The sequence below is a fragment of the Pongo pygmaeus genome, chromosome 19 (assembly GCF_028885625.2).
Source record: "Pongo pygmaeus isolate AG05252 chromosome 19, NHGRI_mPonPyg2-v2.0_pri, whole genome shotgun sequence".
Lineage (NCBI taxonomy): Eukaryota > Metazoa > Chordata > Mammalia > Primates > Hominidae > Pongo > Pongo pygmaeus.
This window is the reverse complement of record NC_072392.2, coordinates 37714888-37738310: the sequence shown is the minus strand read 5'-3', so window position 1 is coordinate 37738310 and position 23423 is coordinate 37714888. Positions and strand designations below refer to the sequence as shown.

Here is a 23423-nt window from a genome sequence, read left to right as displayed (position 1 = left end):
TTAAGAATCCTGGCTCCCGCTACAGCAGTTACAGCACAGAGCTGTCTGGCTTGCAAACGCCCAACATTTTTATATGTTGTCTTGGAACTGCTATTCTTCACGTCTCCACGAGCCTTGGGAATCCAGGCCACTGTCTTACAGGGTTGTCAGAATCTTTTATACACTTGACACATATTGACCAAGTTATAAACAAGCCTGTGAGTCACCCTCTGCTTCTCCTAGCATCAACTGTCAAGTTTGCCAGCCTCTCTGTGTCCCAGTAACAGGCTCCACAAGGCAGGAGGGGAGTGACTGACCCACAGCGGGGGACCGCCAGACAAGGCAGTCACATTCACTGCTCGACCCCATGATCCCATTGTTGCCTTGTTAGTTTTAAATAACTACCATGTTCTCCTGGAGTCCTAATACTGCATCTGGCCCAAAGCAAAAAACACACACCTACCGACCTGCCCGTCTATCTCCAAACTTTTTTCTGTAATCACTTAGTGTATTGCTGACTCTGTCAGACTCAAAGACAGGACACAAAACTCTCATCTTTCTCTCCTAGCAGGTGCTTAATAATGTTGGGTTAACCGTGTGGAATAACCCATTACCAAATCTTTCTTACAAAACTCCCTTCATCCCATTTTCCCTCTGGTCTCCTTTCTCAGCTTTCTCCTTGCTTCTTTTCTCCTTTCTCAGCTTTCTCCTTGCTTCTTTTCTCCTTTCTCCTTGCTTCCTTTCTCAACTCTCATCTCCTTTAGGCCTTCCCTACAGCTGTCTCTCTTGTTGCAGCACTTCTTTATTCTGTGCCATCCTGTCTAATTCCATGATAGTCTCGCTGATTCCACTATTAGATCCCAGAAAACCATCTCTCAAATGGGGAGCATTTATGCGTGGTCTGACCCTGGATCCTCCCTGGATCTTCCTTCTTCCAGGGACCAAGTCCCACAAAACTTGTAACTTTTGGGGCTGAATCTACTCAACTCCAGAATGCCGAGACTCACCCATAACAGCGCCTTCCTCTGTCCTCTGTGAAATACAACCAGTTTGGGATATCAGTGGCAATTGGACCATGTTAGGCCACCCAAGGGAACTCAGTGACATGTAGTGAGAACGGATTGCCTCAGAGTCCTAACTGATGGTATGAGCACACCAGCAAGGTTTTGAGCAGTGTAAGAAAAACCACAACTGGACACTTAACCCCATTGCTCAATGTCATTTCTATCTTTTCTTTCCCTTACTTAAAGTTCCAAGAGTAGAGATAACAGGGCCCTTACATGTTAACATAACAGTTTTTAAAACATGAAATGTTTTCTTTCAACTTAACCACACATGAAATTTGCATGTAAATAGGAGGTTAAAATGTGAAAGTCAGGGACCTGAAAGTCCAAGGATGAGCCAGAAAAGGAATGGTAGAAATACTAGCCTGCATCACAGAATATGCCCCTAACCCTTCTCCATCTATCATCACCATCAGTATCATTACGATCAGCATCATCATCACAATCGTTACCATTGCCATTGTTACTATCACCATCAACTACACTACCACTATCACCATCACCAGTCACAGCACTATCATTACTGTCATCACCATCATCATCACCATCATTGTCACCATTCATCAACATCGTCACCATCACCATCATCATGTCTACATAATCACTAGTGCCGCTGTCACCATCAACCACACCATCACCATCATCATCTCCATCAATTACACCATCACCACTCACCATCACCATCATGATCATCTTCACCATCACCATCTTCACCAACATCATACCATCATCATCACCATCCCCATCAACACCATCATCACTAATATACCATCATCATCAATTACGCCACCATCCACCATCACCATCATCGTTACCGTCATCACCATCAATTACAACATCATTATCGGCACACCATTGTCACCCTCATCACCATCACTAACAACATCATCATCATCGTCGTCATTACTGACACCATTGAACACTTTCTGGAGCTCCTCAGTGTTTGTGTTTCATGTGTATTTACCCTGCTATTCCTCACAATGACTCTAAGCAGAAAGAGGCAGAGCAGGAATGCTGGCAGGCTGTCTCCACCATCCACCTCAGCTCCACCATGCTCTACTGCTTCCCCAGAAATAAGCCAAAGAAAGAACACCTCTACCAAAACGTCACATCACTGTGATGCATGATTACTTACATAATCTATGTAAAGGGAATACCTTGTTGTCTCCAGGTAGCATGTACACAAAGGGATCAAAATGCAAAAATGTATGACATATGTGAATTATTACTAGAGAACACTATGAAATTGTCTATTTGTGGAGTGGTCTCTATATAGTCTATTAAGAAAGAGAAAATCCTAGAGATTAACTACTCTAATGTACAAATTGTAAAGATCACGGCACTGAGGAACAGAAATAGGGTGCAACTGTCCACGGCCACAGCTTCCTGTGGAGCAGCCCATCCCTGACTCTGCCAGGCTCCCATCTACACTTGCAGTGACTGCCAGGACCCCATCTCAACTCAGTGAGCAGAGTCCTCACATCCTACCTCTGTCCCGTCTAAACTTGCAGTGACTGCCAGGACCCCATCTCAACTCAGTGAGCAGCATCTTCCTATCCTGCCTCTGCCTTATCTGCACCTGCAGTGACTATCAGGACCCCATCTCAACTCAGTGAGCTGCAGCATCCCCACATCCTGCCTCTACCCCATCTACACCCACAGTGACTGTGCCCGGCTCCCAGCTCCAACTCAGTAAACAGCATCCCCTACCCTGCTAATGCCCCATCTACACATGCGGCAGCACCTAAGGAGATGGGCCAGGTCCATCCTCCTCCTACTACACTGACAAGAGCAAGGGCTAAAATGATTTCCTGTGAAGATACACAAACACACACAAATAAAAATCTAGCTCATGTGGGTCAGGTGCAGTGGCTCACGGCTATAATCCCAGCACTTTAGGAGGCCGAGGTGGGTGGATCATCTGAGGTCAGGAGTTCAAGACCAGCCTGGCCAACATGGTGAAACCCCACCTCCACTAAAACTATAAAAATTAGCCGGGCGTGGTGGTGGGCACCTGTAATCCCAGCTACTTGGGAAGCTGAGGCAGGAGAATCACTTGAACCTGTGAGGCGGAGCTTGCAGTGAGCCGAGACCACAGCATTGCACTCTAGCCTGGGCAACAAGAGCAAAACTCCATCTCAAAAACAAACAAACAAACAAAAATCTAGCTCATGTATTGTATCCCAGTTCAGCCTGGTGTACTTACACAGGCTCTTTTTCCTTCACAGTGTCATGGGGTGTGCCAGTTCTATGGTCCTACTGGAGCCTGGCCAATGTTGACTGAAGACAAGAACGTCCAACCTTGCAATAGAAATCCTGCTGTGCTGTTTTCCTGGATGGTCTCCACAAGCCCCGTTTCAAATCACACTCATCTTACCAGGGCTACTAGCCACAGCATCCTGCAGCCCCATGCTTGACAAAAGAAACCTAGAGGAAAGGTGTCATTACCAATCTTTACCCGCAAAAGCCACCCACAGGGCAAGCCTCAGATAAGTCTCATCGGGAAAGGGAAGGGGAAGAGCTCACCCGCAGGGACCTTCACCACCTCCAACAAACCAGATGTTTGTAAAGATGCAAAGTTAACCACAAGTTAATACTCACCAAACTAAATACTTCTGCCTTTTATTCCCTCATTAGTTCCACCGGTATTCATTAATACCCAGAGCTGAAACATTTTGTAAGCCTATAAATATGTCCTGGAAACCTACAACAGGGCAGAAACTGATCTGGCCCTGGATACAATTGGGAACACAGAAAACATTGATGAATGTACATTGCAGTGCAAGAGGAAAGGAAAATCAACAGGAACCGTAGATCCAATCAGGATGACATGAGGTACAGGAAAGTAACTCCAGGAAGGTGCAGAGGGAGCCTAAAGGCAGAGGGAGGGTTCCACACTCATTTCTGTATCAGGGGTCAAGAAAAGTCTGAAGAGACAAGAAGAAAAATAGCAGCAAATGGGTGAGAAGGTGACAGGGAGCTGGGTCAAACAGCCTCAGGGAGGCCAGCACCCAAAAGGCGCTATAAAATTAATTGTTGAGGGCATCAACCAATCAATAATCAATCAATCAAGAATCAGTCAACAATCAATAATCAATCAATCAAGAATCAGTCAACCAAGATAGTCACTCTCACAAACTCCAGTATTTGCACAGGCCTTTGTGGCAGGTCGACTGGGGTTGCGGAGACCCCAAGGCTCTTGGCTGCACCCAGACTGCCTCCCACAGCACCATTTCCTCAGCCAGGTGCCTCCTAAAAGGGAAGTTAAACCCTCCAGACCATCCTCTGTTGAACATGAACTCAGGAATGGGGATAAGGCTCAAGATGCTCCCATTCGAGCCAGAGCAGCCGTCTCTGTGTGCCCGTGTGGCACAGGTAGGATTCGATGTCGCTGCATGGTCCCTCCGCTGATGTCAGAGGGCGGCCATCTCCATGCTCTTATCTATTTGCTGTTCTCACTCTCTTCACAGATCCTCACCTCCCCACGCCAGATCTGCCCAAGAACACTGAACCACACTTCAAGACAACAGCCCCTAAAAACTCTTGAAGTTTTCATCCCCAGATATTCAGTTTTACTCTTTCTCTCTCATTCTTTCCATGTAATGATTTTCTTTTCTCGAAAAATTATCGTTGGGGCCAGGCACAGCGGCCGACGCCTGAATTCCCAGCACTTTGGGAGGCGAAGTTGGCAGGCTTATTTGAGGTTGTGAGTTGGAAAACAGCCTGGGCAACAGTAAGACCCCCATCTCTACAAGAAAGAATATAAATAAGTAAGTAAGTAAATAAATAAATAAATAAATAAATAAATAAATAAATCATTATCTCCCTCAAGGGATTCTTATCATATGGGCATGATTCACGTGCTCAGATATGAATCTGATCCTCACACAACCCCTTGATGAGTTTCAGTTATTGTCCTCATGTGGCAGACCAGGAAACTGAAGCACAGAGAGGCAGTGGAGCTGAGGTCTGAATTCACATCAGCCTGGCTCTGGAGATCACAGGTTTAACTTTTGAGCCTCTCAGAAATCAATCAAGGTGGACTTAATCTTCACAAATAGGACACTGAATCAGCTGCGGCACTGACTAATGTTGATGAAGCACTCAGGAGCTGACAGAGTCCTTTTACGTCCCTTGACTCACATGTTCCTCTGAACAGCCTGTGAGTAGGGCCAGCCAGGCCTTACTGCCCACTTCACAGTCCAGAGAATCAAGCCCAGAGTCAGTGAGACCCGCTGGGGCCCCACCTGCTGCTTCGTCTCGGGGCGCCAGCTCCCATCCCTAACATTACTTACATAATCTATGTATAGGACGTACCTTGTTGTCTCTTTACCTTGTTGTCAACCTGCCCCCCATTTAAGATATCCCCCCCAACACAAGGCACAGGTGCAAAGGAGAATGTCTCTGCATCTCCATCAGATATTCAAAGGGATCATAATATAGAATATTGCAAAATGAAAGGAAAGAGAGAAGATGGTACCAATCCCTCAAAAACATCTTAAGTCTAACTCAGGAAACCCTCTTAGTAATTGTCTACTTCAAATACACGTTTGGAAGGAAACAAGTCCCCCACCTCACTCTGTGTGTGAGCAGACCCAAGTGGTGGGGCCACTCATCACCATGTAAACCAAGAGCACCCTCCCAAGAACCCCAGTCCCCCACACACATGGGTGTGACTGTCCAGGACTTCTTTGTCCCTCAATAGCCCAGCAGCCTGGTGGCAGATGTCCACCTGTATGTGGGTGGCCAGCACCTGACACAGTAGGCACCTCCTAGACCCATGCTAGCCACAGTGAGCTGGTTGGAGGGGCGAGGGTGATAGGGGAGCCTGCCTGTCCATGCTCACCCTAGGTTAGGGGCCATCTGGCTGACTCATGCAGAGGCCAGGCTTTGACCCCATCCTCTGGAAAAGAGCTCCTCACATTTCTTTTTTTTTTTTTTTGAGACAGTGTCTCACTCTGTTGCCCAGGCTGGAGTGCAGTGGCGCAATCTCGGCTCACTGCAAGCGCTGCCTCCCGGGTTCATGCCATTCTCCTGCCTCAGCCTCCCGAGTAGCTGGGACTACAGGCGCCTGCCACCACATCCGCTAATTTTTTGTATTTTTTTTTTAGTAGAGATGGGGTTTCACCATGTTATCCAGGATGGTCTCGATCTCTCGACCTAGTGATCCGCCCACCTCAGCCTCCCAAAGTGCTGGGATTACAGGCGTGAGCCACCGCGCCCGGCCACTCCTCACATTTCTTAACACTTCAGGCCTGCTAGTGTCCCAGGGTAGCCGATACCCACGTGCGCTCCGTGAAGCACAGCACTGCCTCTTCCCTGGCTTGGAGGATGTGGAATCAGAAGTTGCCACTTGGCCTTGTCCCCCTGCCACACCTAGGCAGACCTTGCACACCCAGAGAGCAGCATTATATCCATCTGAATAAACCGACAGAAAACAACCCCACAACTTAACATAAAATTCCAGTTACTGGAATCCAGTTACTGCAAAACAAATACTTGGATTTATGAGCTTGTCTACATTACTCAGTGAGTTTTAAGAATCAAAATCCACCAGCACAATCAACTAACACATCCCAGACGTCCCTGGCATGCAGAAACCCCAAATCCTGACAACCCAGACCGTTGAGAAACATCTGGGAGGGGTCCAGGCCTTCTTCCCAGCCACAGAGTTAGAAAACAGGAAGGATTTCAGTCAAAATCCAAGAGTAAAGTCAGTGTGGAGGCGGCTGAGAAAGGCTTTGTATTGCCACAGAGGAGCAGAATTTAGAGGCAGGGAAGTGCTGCTTCCCATGGGATAACCACCACCGACCAGAAATTACTCAGATGAAATTTGACCTGGGTGCCTCCTTCCCCTTTGGGAGCTTCTGGAAGATTCTGTCGTGTTGCCACTTCTCTGGATGGGGCAAGTCTGATGGGAGGGCTGAGCTCAGTTCCCCGGTGGGAGTCAACCCCACGGTGGGGCTGGGCTTGGCCTCAGGGTGGGAGACTCACCACCTCCAATTGTTCTGGAAAGAACTTTGGAAATAACATCTGGAGCCATTTCACATGGATTTGCCAGACAAGAGCAGATCAATGAGCCAGGTGTTTATCTGCACAAATTCATCTGGATTGTCATGCAACTTACATTGTCTGTGCACCTACTGGGCTCTAGGCCCTTTGCTGAGACTCAGGATACCCAAGTAACAGCAGTGCATCACATCATAGTGGGGGCAGTCGGCCCAGGGGAGCAGATAAACAAATGATCAGAATTCATAAACAAATGATCAGAATACAGCAGTTCCTCCATCGTCCTGACAATGCCCACACTCCCTGCCCACCCACCTCCCCAGAATTTCCTGTCCCTCCTCTGTGCTCCCAGGGCGGCTGCAAATACCTCTGATAAAGCACTCCTCACACGGGATCCTGTTCGTGCTCACTGCTCCAGCCCACTAGACTCCGAGCCCTTCGAAGCCTTGGTCACCGTGGGCAGCGCAATGCACCAGACGCCGCACCTGCTCAGTAAAAGTGTGCTGGTGAGGGTTCACCCTGCAAGACAAGACAGCACTCCACTTTGGGACGGAGGTGTCTGCCCTGTGCACAGGCACCTGGTGAACAACACAGAGCCAGCCCTTCATGCCTCCTGGGCTCCAGCTGAGGGCAGAGAATCACTGCCCCAGTGAACATCCAGATGGCTGGCTAGTCACTGGCCATGGATAGTTCTGGAGGGAAAAGGGCAGATGCTAGGGGACACAGTGGCAGGGCAGGGAGGCAGCTTCCTGAGGACCTGGTGCTGAGCGGAAACCTAAAGGATGAGGGTCAGCAGGCAGAGCAGCACAGTCCAGCAAAAGGTCAAAAATGAGCCCTGTGCAGCCAGCCTCTCAAAGCACCTGGGGGATTCAGGAGAGACCAAACAAGGCAGGCACAGCCTCAAAGGGCCACCATGAGGATGCAGGCACACGTTCTTCCCGCTGGATGGTTTACAGTTTCGCAGAGCCGTTCTCTGAGTACAAACAGGAGAGGAGCGGAGAGGCAAACAGGAGAGTGAATCTCAAGGGCATCCCAGCCTGGGCAGACAAAGGGCCAGATCCAGGGAAGCCGGGTTAGGAAGGAGGAATGGGAGGTCTGCAGGGTGATGGAGACCGGGGCCCAGCCTCCAGGAAGAAGGCCAGCAAGGGTGGAGCAGCAGGCAGGGCTGGGGGCCAGAGCCTGGCCGGGGCTCTCCCATTCAGTGGATCTGGGTCCCAGGTATCAGCAGGGATGGGATGCCTGCCCCCCAAAAGTGGGGACACCGTATCCCCCTGCCTCCTCAGAGGCAAGCAGGATCATAGATTTATTGCTTGCGTTAAGTTAGAAAACTAAAGCCTCTGTGCAGCAGCAGCTTTTGCAGGCCAAGGGCTCTCAACGGGTGACATTCCCTGGTGTGTCTCCCTAAGGCATTTCAGATCTGCCCACCTCTAAGCCCCAAGCCTCTGCACTGGAAGGTAGTCCCATCCACACCCCCAGGCCAGCCTCATGGCCTCCACGTAACTTCCCATCCCCCAGTACTCCTGCTCTGATGATGGGGGCTTATCTCAGCCGCCTCAGCCTACACCATGACACCTCCTGTCCACAGGGCGTCTTGGCCTCAACAGACCATGGCACCTCAGGCTTGGGAGCACCCCTGTCACCTCAGGCTTGGGAGCATCCCCGAACACCTCCTGGTCTCTAGCACACACATTAACTTAACATAACTGAAAAAGCTAATGAAAACAATCATGTCTAAAAGACTTCTGAAACATGGAATCCTGTATGTTTTTTAAAAAGAGTTTCTAGGCCGGGCGCGGTGGCTCACGCCTGTAATCCCAGCACTTTGAGAGGCCGAAGTGGGTGGATCACAAGGTCAGGAGATTGAGACAACCCTGGCTAACACAGTGAAACCCCGTCTCTACTAAAAATACAAAAAAATTAGCCGGGTGTGGTGGCAGGAGCCTGTAGTCCCAGCTACTCGGGAGGCTGAGGCAGGAGAATGGCGTCAACCCGGGAGGTGGAGCTTGCAGTGAGCTGAGATCCCACCACTGCACTCCAGCCTGGGTGACAGAGTGAGACTCCATCTCAAAAAAAAAAAAAGAGTTTCTATTGTTTATTAACATAATTCCTAGAGGTATGTGCATAAAAACATAATGTCTCCTCCAGTTTGGGCTATTTAAAAATTACCCTAAACTAGGTGGCTTATAAACAGTTGCTTATTTCTCACAGCTCTGGAGGCTGCAAGTCCAAGGTCAAGGCACCACAGATGTGGTGTCTGGGGAGGACCCACTTCCTGGTTCATAGATGGCGTCTCCTTACTGCATCCTCACCTAGCCAAAGGGGTGAGAGAGCTTTCTAGGGTCCCCTTCATAAGGGCCCTAATCCCACCCGTGAGGCTCCACTCGCAAAACATAATCACCTCCCCAAGGCCCCACCTCATAATGCCACCATCCCATGGAGGGTTAGAATGTCAACATAGGAATTTTGGGGAGACACAAACGTTCTGACCGTAACACAGGGCACACGTGAGGCAGTTCCAAAAAACTATCCCACAGAAAGAAGACAGACACTTCTCTAACGGAAGTCCTCAAGATCTCAGTGCACACATGCCCAAGGGCACAACACTCACCACGTGCTTAAGTCAACAGCACCAGAAACCAGAGGTGGGCCCGTCCCTTGAGTCAGAATGCCTCTGCCTCCAATGGTGCCCATGGCTGCTCTTTCCTCCCAATGCCTCCACCAAGCGCCTTGAGTGGGGGTCCCTCCTCGGGGATGGAGCCTGCAAGTGCTCCCTGAAGGGCAGTGGCCCTCCTTTCTCCAGAAGGCAAAGGTTTTCCTTCATCTGGGCCAGTTCCTGGTTCCTTCTCCTGATAATGGGCCTCCTGCCATGAACTCAACAGGACATGCAGCTTCCCGAGCCTACCACATCCTCAGCTTCTGCCAGTTCTCTCTGCAAAAAGCAGCTGTGTGCTTGCCATCACCCACCACAAAGAAAGGACCCAGGGACCATGGGGACAGACCCTACTGAAGCCCACCAGCCCAGAGGGCTCAAGGCAGAAGAGCTTCACCATATGGGACCGCTAAGAGGAGAGCAAGGAGTGAGGGAGGAATTCAGACACACACACACACACAAGAACACACATGCATGCACTGCAGGCACCCAGGCTGGAAAGGTGTGCACAACTCAACACACCATCCCCAGGATTCACAGCCACCAAGCTCATGGCAACTCTTTGGGGAGAGGCTGAACCAGCGCCCTCTGAAAGGCATCACATCCAGGGTGCAGTGCAGCACTGCCTACCAGCACGAAGCAGCCGTCCCCTGGGAAGGTGGTGGTCCTGCCCTGCACCTCACTGGCCTGGCAGACCAGGCCCTTTCACGTACACCCCTCCCTGAGTCCCAGCTCTGCACCACTGGATCTGCATTTTCATGCCCATTTTAGGGTTGAGAAAATGGGCTTCATAAAAGCCTACTGTCTAAAACTGCCCAGAGTGAGAGTGGCACAGCCAGAACTTGACCCCACATCCTGATCTCTTTCTACTGCCTCTAGACAAGATATCCTATCCTAGCTGAGGGGCCCAGAGTCACAGACAGGGACACAGCGGGAGCAGGTGCCTGTGTGCCCATAATACCTGCATCCTGGCTGCCCCTGGAAAGGAACCAGCCTAAAAAGGCAATGAGAGCAGCAATGTGTCCCTGCGGTGGAAAGTAAGCTGTGGGGGAGGAGGAGGTAAAGAAGAAAGGGATAAACCAGGCATGAGAAGAGGGGTGAAGTCACCTAACATCATACCTGTCCATGAGTGATTTTCTTCAAGGGATAAAAAAATGTATATGGCTTTTTTTCCCCTTGTTACCTCCACTGACCAAGAATCTATTTCACCAGTGAGAAAAACCAGTGCTATACTGGGTTCCCTGGAGTAGAGGAGCATTAGCCAAACAGGACAGAAGATAATGCTGCACTAGGACAGAGCTGGCAGCCCCGTTGCTTGTCCATGTTGGGTATGTGTGGGGTCCTCCAGGCCAAAGTGGGCCTTGAATCCTCAGAGGTGATGCTCTAGGTGTCTCGCTGCCTCACATCGAAGCAGAACTCCAGAGAGTTCCAAGAGGAGGTGGGAAAGCATCAATACCAACAGAAACCAGTAGATGGGCTGTGGGGCCACCACACTGGGCCTTGTTCTCATGAGTGCCTGGATGTTGCCAGAAGCATGTGAAATTTAAACCATTATCTGGAGATAGCATGCCTTACTTCATCTTCCTTAACAACCAGATGACACACAGCAAGATAAGCCTGTTGAACATCTTGTCCAGATAGGGCACTATTTATTCCCTCTCTTCTCTTTCAAGAACAAAAGCTGCTCCTGTGCGCATGCACATTTTCTGTTTCTGTCTCCCTCAAGATAAGATAATGGATGTCGTAGAGCAGCTGAACTCTACAAAGTGGTCTGAACAGAAGGGATGCTCTCACATGTTCCCTCACAATGTGGAATATCTGTGTGCTCAAGCAAATGCATTCACTCAGACGCATGCACGCATGCACACACATGCAATCACAGGTGTGTGCACTGCTTGTCCTCATATGCATGAACTCAATCATGCATGCATGCACCGCACACATAGCCATGCATATGTACACCCACACACTCAGGCACATACACACCACTCTGGCAGGCCTCCTCACCCCTCCCTAATATTTCACACACCACATATTTAAAATGCCACAAAACAGAGTTCATTTAGAACCAGATGATCAATCTGGGGTCCTTCCCTGGCCCTTTTGAGTGTGTGCAACTGCAGGACAGAGGAAGAGACACAAGTCCCAACCCAGGGAAGGCACTAAGACGATGATCCTCCAGATAAAGAAAGAAGACAGCTCCCTGCCGTCCAAGACGCGCTTGCGTGTTTCACAGCTGGAGGCCGTGCTTTCTTCAAGCTCTTCTCTTTCATTGGTTACATTTACTTTGAAAATAGTCAATGCTACTTGAATGGCAGGAACAGAATACTGAAGTACTAAAAAGGATGTCTGAGATAACTCTTCAGTAAACTCAGTTTTCATTTATACAAAGAAGGAAAAATTACTCCTCAAGCAGTATAACCAACCTAGTGCAGCCCAAGCCACTGTGGTAAGTTGGGCAAAAGGCCTCTGTGTCTAAGCAGCTCCCCCACTGGATTACAGCTCAAGGATGTGTGGTGCAGAGGCTAACCAAACACACATGCGGCATCAGCCATATGGAGCTACCCACAGTGGGTTCCCTTCAGAGCAATCCTAACACCAATAACAAAACTAAGTGCCACAACGCTGGCTGTGCACTTTAAGCCTGACTTCTGCCCTTGGAACAGCCCTAAGTCCTAGACCCAGAGTGAGGAGACTTTGCCCATGTCAGGGGCAGGGCCAGGACCCAGCTCTGTCTGACCTCCACCTTTGCTCCCAAATCAGACCTGTCCCCACATAGCACCTGACAGGCAGAAATCAGTTCATGGGGAACCTTTGGTTTGCAGCTTTGCCTGAGATGTCATCACAGGATGAGGAAGCCGAGAACAAGCCCAGGGTGTCCCTGCTGGTGCCATGCTGCTCATGACAGCTCTCCCAGTATCGCCCAGTGGCTCCGCTGGCACAGGACCAGGGCTCTAGGATCAACACCAGGCCCTTATAGCTCTGATTCCCAGGCTCTCTGGGCTGCTGGTTTCATGGTTCCAATTCAACCACGACTTTCCTTTTCCTTCTTTTCACACTTGAGAGTCAAAGTTAGAGACCAAAATTTTAAAATATGAGCATTTCTGGCCGGGCGCCGTGGCTCACGCCTGTAATCCCAGCACTTTGGGAAGCCGAGGCGGGCGGATCACAAGTTCAGGAGATGGAGACCATCCTGGTTAACATGGTGAAACCCCATCTCTACTAAAAATACAAAAAAAAAAAAAAATTAGCCTGGCATGGTGGCAGGCACCTGTAGTCCCAGCTGCTGGGGAGGCTGAGGCAGGAGAATGGCGTGAACCTGGGAGGCAGAGCTTGCAGTGAGCCGAGATCGTGCCACTGTACTGCAGCCTGGGTGACAGAGCAAGATTCCATCTCAAAAATAAATAAATAAATAAAATATGAGCATTTCTATGAGAATGACATTCAAAGATGGGGAGACTCCTTGGGCTTCTATTTTTGCCATGTTCCTGGAAAGGCACAAAGCCCCTACTGGACCCTGTAGGGTATGTGGGACACAGAGGGGCTGCTATGTTTGCCCACAGACATTTTAGAGCAAGCTTGATGGAGGACGCCTGTCCAAGAGCATCAGTGCAATTTCTCATCACTTTATACCTGCAGGCCCCAAACACAAAGGGCCACCACATTTGGCTGACATGGCCCTCCTGAACTGGACAAGCTATGCAGGGGAATGGCCAGTGACAGGCCACAGCATTCACAGATGACCAAGACATCACCCAGTGCAGTGCCATTTGCAAATATGGGCTTATAACAATGGCTCACACCTGTAATCCCAGCACTTTGGGAGGCTAAGGCAGGAAAATCACTTGGGGCCAAGAGTTCCAGACCAGCCTGGACAACAGAATGAGACTTTGTCTCCAAAAAAGTAAGAAAATTAGCTGGGCCTGTGGCCCATGCCTATAGTCCAGCTACTGGAGAGGCTGAGGTGGGAGGATGGCTTGGGCCCAGGAGGTCAAGGCTGCAGTGAGCCCTTATCATCCCACCGCACTCTTACCTGGATGACAGGGCGACATCCTGTCTCAAAAAAAAAAAAAGTTTTGAATCACAGGATGTCCTATCAGTTGGCTCCGAGTACACTATAGCCCATGTTCTCTGCCTTGGATGCCGATCTAGATGAATTACACAAATGGCTCCCTGGTCTCTGGCTTCTACTTAGCGACCAGGGTGGCCGGTACCCACCACTCATCCAACACATTCTTTAGCACTGACTTCTCCAAGGGGCCGAATCAGAGGAGGGGCACCCCAGTCTTCTCACCCACACTCAGGCCTTTGAACTGTAAAAGAATCCCAAGAGCCCCTTAGAGGCCCCTGGTCACATCCTCAACCCATTAAGGTTTGACTGCATGCATCTTTCCATCATAGGCACCCTAGTCTAAAGTGGCCATCAGGGACCACCTGCTGGGGGTCTGCAGGGAAGGAGGCACTGAGGGGGAGGTCCTAACACCACAGAAGCCCACAGGCTGAGACTCTGCACATTTTCTAGAGGAAATCCCCAACCCCGCAGATGAAATGATGCCAAAGAGCAGCCCCCGCACTCTCCAAGGGCCTGGTCCTCCTAGTGACTCCCTCTGTGTGGTTACCCCACTGGTCCGCCCAGCAGTCCCTGCCCCCCGACCATTCCCACATTCATTACAGTCACACATCTCTTACTAGATTTATTAATGTGCAGTCACAAAAGAATTGGCAAGTTCCATTCATTACTTGACGTCTAAATATCTAGTACCCAAGCTGGTGGCTTAGTTTAGTGACAGGATCTGAAAGGGGCCATACCAAAATGAACCTGAATTCTAAAGATAGAAACATTTCATTCGCAAACTTGAGTAAGAGATCTGAAAGTCAAACTAAATTACCTGAGTTACTGACACTTCAGAGCAGACCCGAGAATAAATGATTAATTTACAAATTGCTGCCTCCTCTCCCATCGGGGAACTCTGCTCTTTCTGTAAAAATGTCCTCAAGAGCACTTATCTGTGTAAATACGGTTGGCCCCTGCTAAGTAAGGGGGTGGGGGGTTGGGGGACATATAAACTAAGAAGGGGAATTCCATGATTTAACTTTCGGAAACTCCCGAAAAAAAGTTTTCGTTTTGTTTTTTGTTTGTTTTGCCTTGGATTAATCGGCGAGAGAATCATAAACACAGACTTACCTCGGCATAAAATACCTTGACCGTCAATAATTTGTTTGCAAACTCCACACACTTTGGATTTTTTAAAGGCCTTGTTCTTAAAAGTGTGCAGACTCGAGGTTAATTCTTCTGGCTGAAAAAGTAAAGGAAGAAATTGTCAACGTTTCATCTCACAGTTTTTTTCTTTTTCCTTTTCGGGAGATAATAAATCTAGTGGAATTTGTAAAGAGCAAAAACAGGAATATTACCAAGCAAACACAGAACAAGAAACCATCTTGGTGATGCTAAAATTCCCAAGATGACCCACGGATACCCTGTTAGCATTCCCAATTCCAGAGTCCTAGACGGACGTTCACTTTCACCCAACTCATCAATCACCACATGGGGTGCCTAGAAACATTACATCAACCAACATCATTATGTGAAAATGCACTCCCTTCCAGACTTGAGCCGTAGAGCCACCTACTTCTGTGACAAAGTAATCCACATACACTTCTAGACTCTCAACCCTTTTTCTTCTGGAAAAAGTAATTAGCTAAACAGCACAATTATGTTATGAGGAAGTCAACTGGCTTTCCTGGTTCAAAGGTGTTCCAGAATCACCACTAAGCTCTTGAGCCTCTCTGAGCTCTCCTGCAGAAGAAGAGACAGTCCAGCCTGTGACACACATGTGGTTCTTCTTCAAACACAATTACAAGCATTAGCACTTGGAAAAACTAACCACTCGGCTACCTATTCATGTTTGTAGAGCCAAGGCTCCCAGCTATGTGATAACCTTGTAAGAATTCAATTTGCTTTTAGAGTCAAGCACTAATCATATCTATTTGCTGATATGTGACCGTGTATTCCATCAGTACTTAATATCTATATGGATTCATTGAGGCCATTACTCACCCACTGGAATAATTAAATTTATTTGAAAAGATGAAATGGTATTTAGAATGTGGAATAAATGGTACAACTTCTTTAGAAAATGGTTCGACAATTTCTTATAAACTTAAACACACACCTGTCCTATGACTCAGCAATTCCATTCTTATTTACACTAAAGAGAAATAAAAACCTATGTCCACAAGAGAAAGAATGGTCATAACAGCTTTATATAACCCAAATGTCCATCATAATAACTATTCTATATGCTGGAAGGTTAAGTAGAGACCTGAAAAACATAAAAAGATCCAAATCAAACATTCATTGAGGAAAATGTAAGAATATGAGATGCAAGATACACTGGATGAGATTACGGGCAGGTTAGAGCCTGCCAGAAGCACAGGTGAATGAACTTGAAGACATCACAGTACAAACCTCCCAACACAAAGCACACAGAGATGAGACAACCTAAATAAATAAATAAACAAGCATCAGTAAGCTGCGGGAGAACTTTAAACAACATAACATATGTGTAATGGAGACTGACGGAGAAGGGCAGGGAAGGGGGGATATTTGAAAAAATAATGGCTGAAACTTTTTCAAACCAGGAGGAAAACTATAAACCCACAGATCCAAGAAACTCAAGAAATTTCTTGGCCAGGCACGGTGGCTCAAACCTGTAATCCGAGCACTTTGGGAGGCAGAGGCGGGTGGATCACCTGAGGTCAGGAGTTCCAGACCAGCCTGGACAACACGGTGAAACCCCGTGTCAACTAAAAATACAAAAAATTAGCTGGGCATGGCGGTGGTGCCTGTAATCCCAGCTACTTGGGAGGCTAAGGCAGGAAATCGCTTGAACCCAGGAGGTGGAGGTTGCAGTGAGCCGAGATCGTGCCATTGCACTCCAGCCTGGGCAACAAGAGTGAAACTCCATCTATATATATATGTATTTCTAGCACAAGAAATGTGACAGGAACTACCCCCAAGGCATACAATAATCAAATTGCTTAAACCCAGTAACAAAGAGAAAGACCTTAAAAACAACCACAGGGCCAAAAGACACATTACATGCAGGGAACCAACCATTAGGATAACAGGTTTCTCATTGTTTTAAAAAATATAAGTGAGAAGACAGCAGTATAATAGAAAATACTGAAAGATGGACACAAAGAAGGGAACAGACACCAGGGCCTACTTGAGGGTGGAGGGTGGAAGGAGGGTGAAAATTGAAAAACTACCTATCGAGTACTATGCTTATTACCTGGGGGAGGAAATAATCTGTACACCAAACCCCCATGACACAAAATTTACCTATATAATAAACCCGCACATGTACCCTGAACCTAAAAGTTAAAAAAATAAACAAAATAAAATAAAACAAAAAACTGAAAGAAAATGTGTCAATCTAGAATCCTGTACCCAATAAAAATAGCTCTTAAAAATAAAAGTGAACCACAAACTTCTTAAAATATGCAAAAAAAGATATACAATTAAAGCCCAAAAAAAATCATCACCAGCTGACACATATGACATATTAAAGACAGTGCTTGGGCAAAAAGGACATGGCAGATGGAATTACGGCTTTACACCAACAAATGAAGAGCACCAGAAATGCTAATTACACAGGTAAATTTACGAGTTTTTCTTATTATTTAAAGCTCACCAAAAGATAATTAACTGTTTAAACAATAGTGTAATGTGACATATGACATATCTAAAAGTAAATTTTCTGATAAAATAGCACAAAGTTCAGGAAAGAAGAAAAGGAAATATACTATTGATGACAGTGGTTGCTACATCACACTGGCTGCAGCAGGGAGGTGCGGCTGGGGCTGCACTCTCCATGGAGCCGGTGGGAGCGCCGCCTCTTCTGAGTTGGGGTGGGAACTCCCTGGGTGCCACTGCAGCTGCCCAAACTGCAGCTGTAGATCCAAGCCTCCCTGTGTTCTTGAGTGGGGCCAGGAGCAGGCAGGATCTGTCCCCCGGGGTGCAGCTGCAGCCACCATCCACGGCTGCAGACCTGGGCCTCCTACTCCAAGCAGGCGGGAGCTGGGGAAAAGCAGGAGCTCCCTGAGTGCAGGCAGCTGCAGCCACCCTCCCAGGCACAGGACCCAGGCATCTCTGCGGCCTGCACCCTCGGGGGCATGGAAGCCCCCCCCCACCCCACCATCCCTGCTGGCTCAGGAGTGTCTGTTCTGGCTGCCTGGCCTGTCTCCTCTCCCAGCCCCCCACCTCTGATCTCAGAGCGGGATTGGGGACAAGTTCCAGGGCCTTGAATGGCAGCAGTAGGCAAAGTCCTGGACAGAACGGGGTGGGTCCTCAGTAAGGCCCCACCTTCAGGCCAGGGAGGGCCTGTAGGCTGGGGACGGGCTGCCAGTCCCACAGACTGGAGTGGGGACTCATGGTGCCTCTTCCAGCCCACCCATGGCTGCCCATGGACCAATCAGCAGGCACTTCCTCCCCTCCAAGGGCTTTTCCATGTTCAGCCAGAGCAAGAGAGAGGACAGAGAGAATGGAGAGCCCACAAGAGACCAGCTGCACAGAGGACCTACCCTCTCTGCCGAGAGCTTCAGAGACCTGCAGAGATGTTGGGACTTCCAGCTGCAGAGCGGAACCACCCTCTCCAGGGCCTCCTCTCTGCTGAGAGCAGCAGAGTTCGGGATGACCTGCCTACAGAGAGGACACTGTGGGTCTCCTCTGAGCTGTTTAACACTTAATAAAGCTTATCTTCATCTTCTTCACCCTTCCCCTGTCTGCGTATCTCATTCTTCCTGGACACAGGACAAGAACTCAGGCAAAGGTGCCACTGGCCACAGAGGTTTCCAGTCAGAAATTGGACACCCCAAAGATTCCATAAGACTATTATAAGGCTCTCATAGTATTCATGAAGTGGATATAATATCACTTGAAGGTAGCCTGTGATGTTACAGAGGTATAGTATAAACCCTAGAGCAACCACTAAAATCATGAATTGTGGGTAATAAACAAACAAGAGAGATAAAATGAAATAATAAAAACTATTCAATTAATCTAAATGGCAAAAGGAAATAAAAGAAAAGCAGAACAAATAATAGGTAGGAGAAATAGAAAACAAGTAGCAGGATGACAGAGTCAAACCTTGCCATATTAATAATCATATTTATGTAAATAGTCTAAATATCTCAATTATAAGTCAACAAAAGTCATCAGATTATATAAGTATATTTTCTTTTGAGACGGAGTCTCACCCTGTCACCCACACTGGAGTGCAGTGGCGCAATCTTGGCTCACTGCAACCTCTGCCTCCCGAGTTCGAGCAATTCTCTGCCTCAGCCTCCCAAGTAGCTGGGATTACAGGCAACCGCCACCACGCCTCGCTAATCTTTGTATTTTTAGTAGAGACAGGGTTTCACCATATTGGTCAGGCTGGTCTCAAACTCCTGACCTCGTGATCCATCCGCTTTGGCCTCCCAAAGCGCTGGGATTACAGGTGTGAGCCACTACACCTGGTCTTTTTTTTTTTTTTTTTAAGACAAAGGCTAAAAAAAAGAGGTACCTTGCTGATGTTAATCAAAGGGAAGTTGGAGTGGCTATATCAGACAAAGTAGGCTACAGATCAAAGAACATTAACAAGGATATAGAAAGTCCTCTCATAACAATAAAAGGACTGATTCATCAAGAACACAAAACAATCCTAAACATTTAATCACTGATATGGTTTGACTGTGTCCCCATCCAAATCTCATCTTGAATTCCCACCTGTTGTGAGAGGGATCCAGTGGGAGGTAACCGAATCATGGGGGCAGGTCTTTCCTGTGCTGTTCTCGTGATAATGAATAATTATCATGAGATCTGATGGTTTTATAAGAGGGAGTTCCTCTGCACAAGCTCTCTCTCTTTGCCTGCTGCCATGTGAAATGTGCCTTTCACCTTCCAAAATGATTGTGAGGCCTCCCCAGCACTTGCAACTGTGAGTCCATTAAGCCCTTTTTCCTGTATAAATTGCCCAGTTTTGGGGATGTCTTCATCAGCAGCATGAAAATATACTAATACAATCACCTAATAAAAAACTTCATGGCCAGGCACAGTGGCTCATGCCTGTAATCCCAGCACTTTAGGAGGCCAAGGCGGGTGGATCACTTGAGCTCAGGAGTTCAAGACCAGCCTGGCCAACATGGTGAAACCCCGCCTGTACTAAAAATACAAAAATTAGCTGGGTGCGGTGGTGGGCACCTGTAATCCTAGCTACTCGGGAGGCTGAGGCAGGAGAATCGCTTGAACCCAGGAGTCGGAGGCTGCAGTAGGCTGAGATCATGGCACTGCACTCCAGCCTGAGTTGACAGAGTGAGACTCCATCTCAAAAAAAAAGAAAAAATAAATAAACTAAGGGAAAGGGTCCTGAACCAAGCAGAAGCCTTCATGTAAGTTCTGATACCTACACTACAAGCTCTGTGGCCCAGGACAAGTCACAACCTCTCTTAAATAGAAAAGATATCCTCCCCCTCTTGTCTCTTAACAGCTATTGTAAATGACCAAACGCTATACCATCTATCAGTTCATAAGAATCACTGGGGCAGCTTTTAAAACAGCTGACCCAGGCTCCACCCCAGACCAATTAAATCAGATTACCTGGAGGCTGAATCAGAACACTGGACTGTTGTGAAACCCCCCACCCCAACTCCATCCCGTGATTCCAATTTGCGGCCAAGACAGAATCACCACTGTATATAACAGACTATACTATAAGTATCTATATACATTTAAGGCACTGTTGTTATGTAGTTGTTCCTATGTCGGTATCTGGTTTTTTCAAAGAGATTGCATCCTTTCTGATAACAGAGATTGTGTGTTCAATGCTCTGCAAAAGAAGGATAATGATGCTGCTAATTATGCAGTTGGTAACACTAGCCAAGTGCTTCTGTGTCATTACTGTAATCACCACTAGTCTACAAACCGTGATGGTGAGATGCAAAACCGAGATGCAGCACCACACAGCCAATGGATGAGGCATATGGGACTCAGGCCCCATATGCCTCAAGCCCCAGTCTCACGCTCAGACAAGAGTAGCATTCAAACACCTAACAAACACATCTCTCTATTGCAATGCAGCAGCTGGTACTTACTTTTCACTCGTATTGCAGTTATTTGTTTATATGCCTTCTCTCCTGTGCTAGATTGCAGTTTCCCAGATGCAGGACACCAGGCTCTTTCCCCTTTGTCCTCTTAGGGCCCTGCCCAGCGCCTGGCAGACAGTGGACCATGGACCCTCAATTAATACCTGTTGACCAAATGAATTAGCCACAGTCTGTGGGCCAAGGAAAGATACTGTGACCTTTTATTCCTTACAAATACCTTTATTCCAACCAGGGAGAAAGAGGCACTGTTTTCCTGCAGCTTTCTTGCCCAGCGGTCCACAGCTAGAAAACTTAAAGAGGGAAACAGCATAAGCACTGTTGCGAGGGCTCAGCCATTTGAATTGCTGGATCCCTGAGGAGTTCATTTAAGATAGTGTAATAACATCTGCTCACGCTTCATCTGTACATAACATCTCTATTGTGAAATGAGACCAGACGGGATTAGACTGCCCTTGTTTTCACCTGATACTGTGCTTTCATTTCTCCCAAAGGGGGAGAGGAGGCAGCAATGCTGAAGCATTTAGCAGGCTCAGTTCAGGAATCTAAATTGCACTTAATTGTTAGGAACAAAATGTTGGAAGGGTAGAGAGCAGGCTGCTGGTTCCACAAGGACTCCCTGAGGGGGACACAGTAATTAGTGCTGGTCTTGATTGTGAGGTCTCTTTTGAGAAAGAAAAATCTCTGCAAAATTGAACAGGGAGGTGCTCCACATGAATGCTCCACTCTGCCGAAATGCAAAACCGCAGGGACCTCTCGGATAGGTTCTCCCGGCTAAAGGTCGCCCTGGCAAAATGGTTACACACGCAAAAGTGCAAAGCTGCATCAGCACAATCCCAGCTACGTTTTCCTTTCAGGAAATATTCAGCTCCACCATAGTAAGAGGATTTAGGTGGGCATTCAGGCACCTGGGAAACCTTCAGAGGCATTCTGGAGAGACAGACACTGATCAAAAACACATTCCCAGCCCAACTTCACTCTGATGTTAAACAGCCAGGAACACTTCCAGGCCTGGGGATATTTACCAGCCCACAGGGGGGCGGTATCTGGGGCAAGAGGGACACCCTCCACATCCAGCACATATTGTTCCCACACTTCCAGGCAGCAGCGTTTGACCACTACACTTTAAAAGGGAACGCAGTACACCTCAAGTAACCAGCTGAAATTTTGACAGTTTTTCACTCCACAGAACCTTATAAAAGTTTCAGAAAAACAAGTGCAATGACTTGGGGAAAGGGAGGCTGAACCTAGCGGGGAGCCAACTAGCACTGCTCTGTTTAATTCAAACACCGTGAAGGGCCGTCTTGTGGACCACAGAGCACCGCTGGAACCCATGCGGTCCCCAGGGAACCTGTAAGGATTCCTACATCCCAGCGCATCCCCCACGTCATTGCAGAGCTCAAATGCCCTTTACCTTTGCAAGAAACACGCGAGGGATAGCAGGTCTGCGCAATGGCCAGTATCCCAATTCCATTGCAGGGAAAGGAACCCAAGAAGCCTTTTCAAGAGGCAGTTGGGTTAGAAAGAGCTAAGCCCCAACCCTCTTCCACGCTTACCAGAAGACTCCCCCATTAGGCAAAGCTCCACTGGCCCTCTCGCTCCTTGTCCTGCGCGCGCACACACAAGGGTACACACGCACCCACCAGGACTCAGGCACGGACCAGCGCACACATGCCTGCACACACAGACGCGCGCTCACAAGCACACACGCGTGGACGTGCAGACGGGGTGCACAAACACACACCGACATACGCGCACTGACAAGGGCACACGCATACACATGAGCACAAGCGGGTACACACCGGCACAGCGTCCACGGGCACCAGTGCACACCCGGCGCAGCCCACGTGCATGCAGCCCTGAAGGCGCCCGTGCCTCGTGCCCCTGGCCCTGCACACCAGCTCCGGGCTGCACTCACCTGGCGCCGGCGCTGGCGCGACCGGGTTCCGCGCGCGAACCCTCCCGGTGGCCTGGGGGTCAGGGCGCGCAGCCGCATGGCCGCCCCTGCCGCCCGCGGGGAGCCGGGTCCGGCCAGGCGAGGACGGCCGCTGACCCCTCCCCAGCGGCTATCGGTGGGGGGAGGATGCCTCCCGAGTCCCCTGCGGACACAAGTCCCAGGAAATGGCCAACACGGGAGGGGCCAAGGGCTCTCCGTGGCCGCCGGCCCAGGTCCCAGCCGCGCGCCGCCGCCTCCACAGCCACTCCTGCCCGTCAGAAGTCAGACGCCGGGAACAAAAGCCAGGCGCGAGCGCACGGTCCCGCACGGCGTCCCTCTATCTGACACGAATTAGCCCTCCCTCCCCCGCCCGCCCCAACCGCAGCTCTGAACAAGCGCGGAGGCACAGGCTGAGCCGCCAAACACTGGGAAAGTGGGTGAAGAAACGCCTTCCAGGCGGGGGGAGCGGGGTCTTGCAGCCGCCATCTGACTGGAATTACCGACGCGCCGCGCTTGGCGCAGGGTTCAGCTTTACTAGGATTTCAAACCGCTCCGAGAACGCTGGCTAGGTGCTTAAAAGAATCAAAACCGAGCAAGCTCTTTGGCTTTCGGAATTTCTAAATCTTGATTATTATCCAGT

The 23423-nt window shown here is 48.8% G+C and overlaps 1 protein-coding gene across 8 annotated transcripts in view; it reads right to left on the bottom strand.

Moving 5' to 3' along the window:
• Positions 1–23113, bottom strand: part of LOC129016775 (tensin-3-like) — a 310903-nt gene extending 287790 nt beyond the window's left edge. For all 8 annotated transcript variants that reach the window (XR_010124801.1, XR_010124802.1, XM_063657179.1 and 5 more), the window contains exons 1-2: positions 22766–23113; positions 14888–14999 (exon numbers count right to left, since the gene is read on the bottom strand). Coding sequence is in view for 6 of the 8 variants with exons in the window: in XM_063657179.1 (XP_063513249.1) it covers positions 14888–14999; positions 22766–22843 (190 nt within the window). In the remaining 2 variants the exon portion in view is untranslated. The remainder of the gene's footprint in view (positions 1–14887; positions 15000–22765) is intronic.
• Positions 23114–23423: the final 310 nt, after the last annotated feature.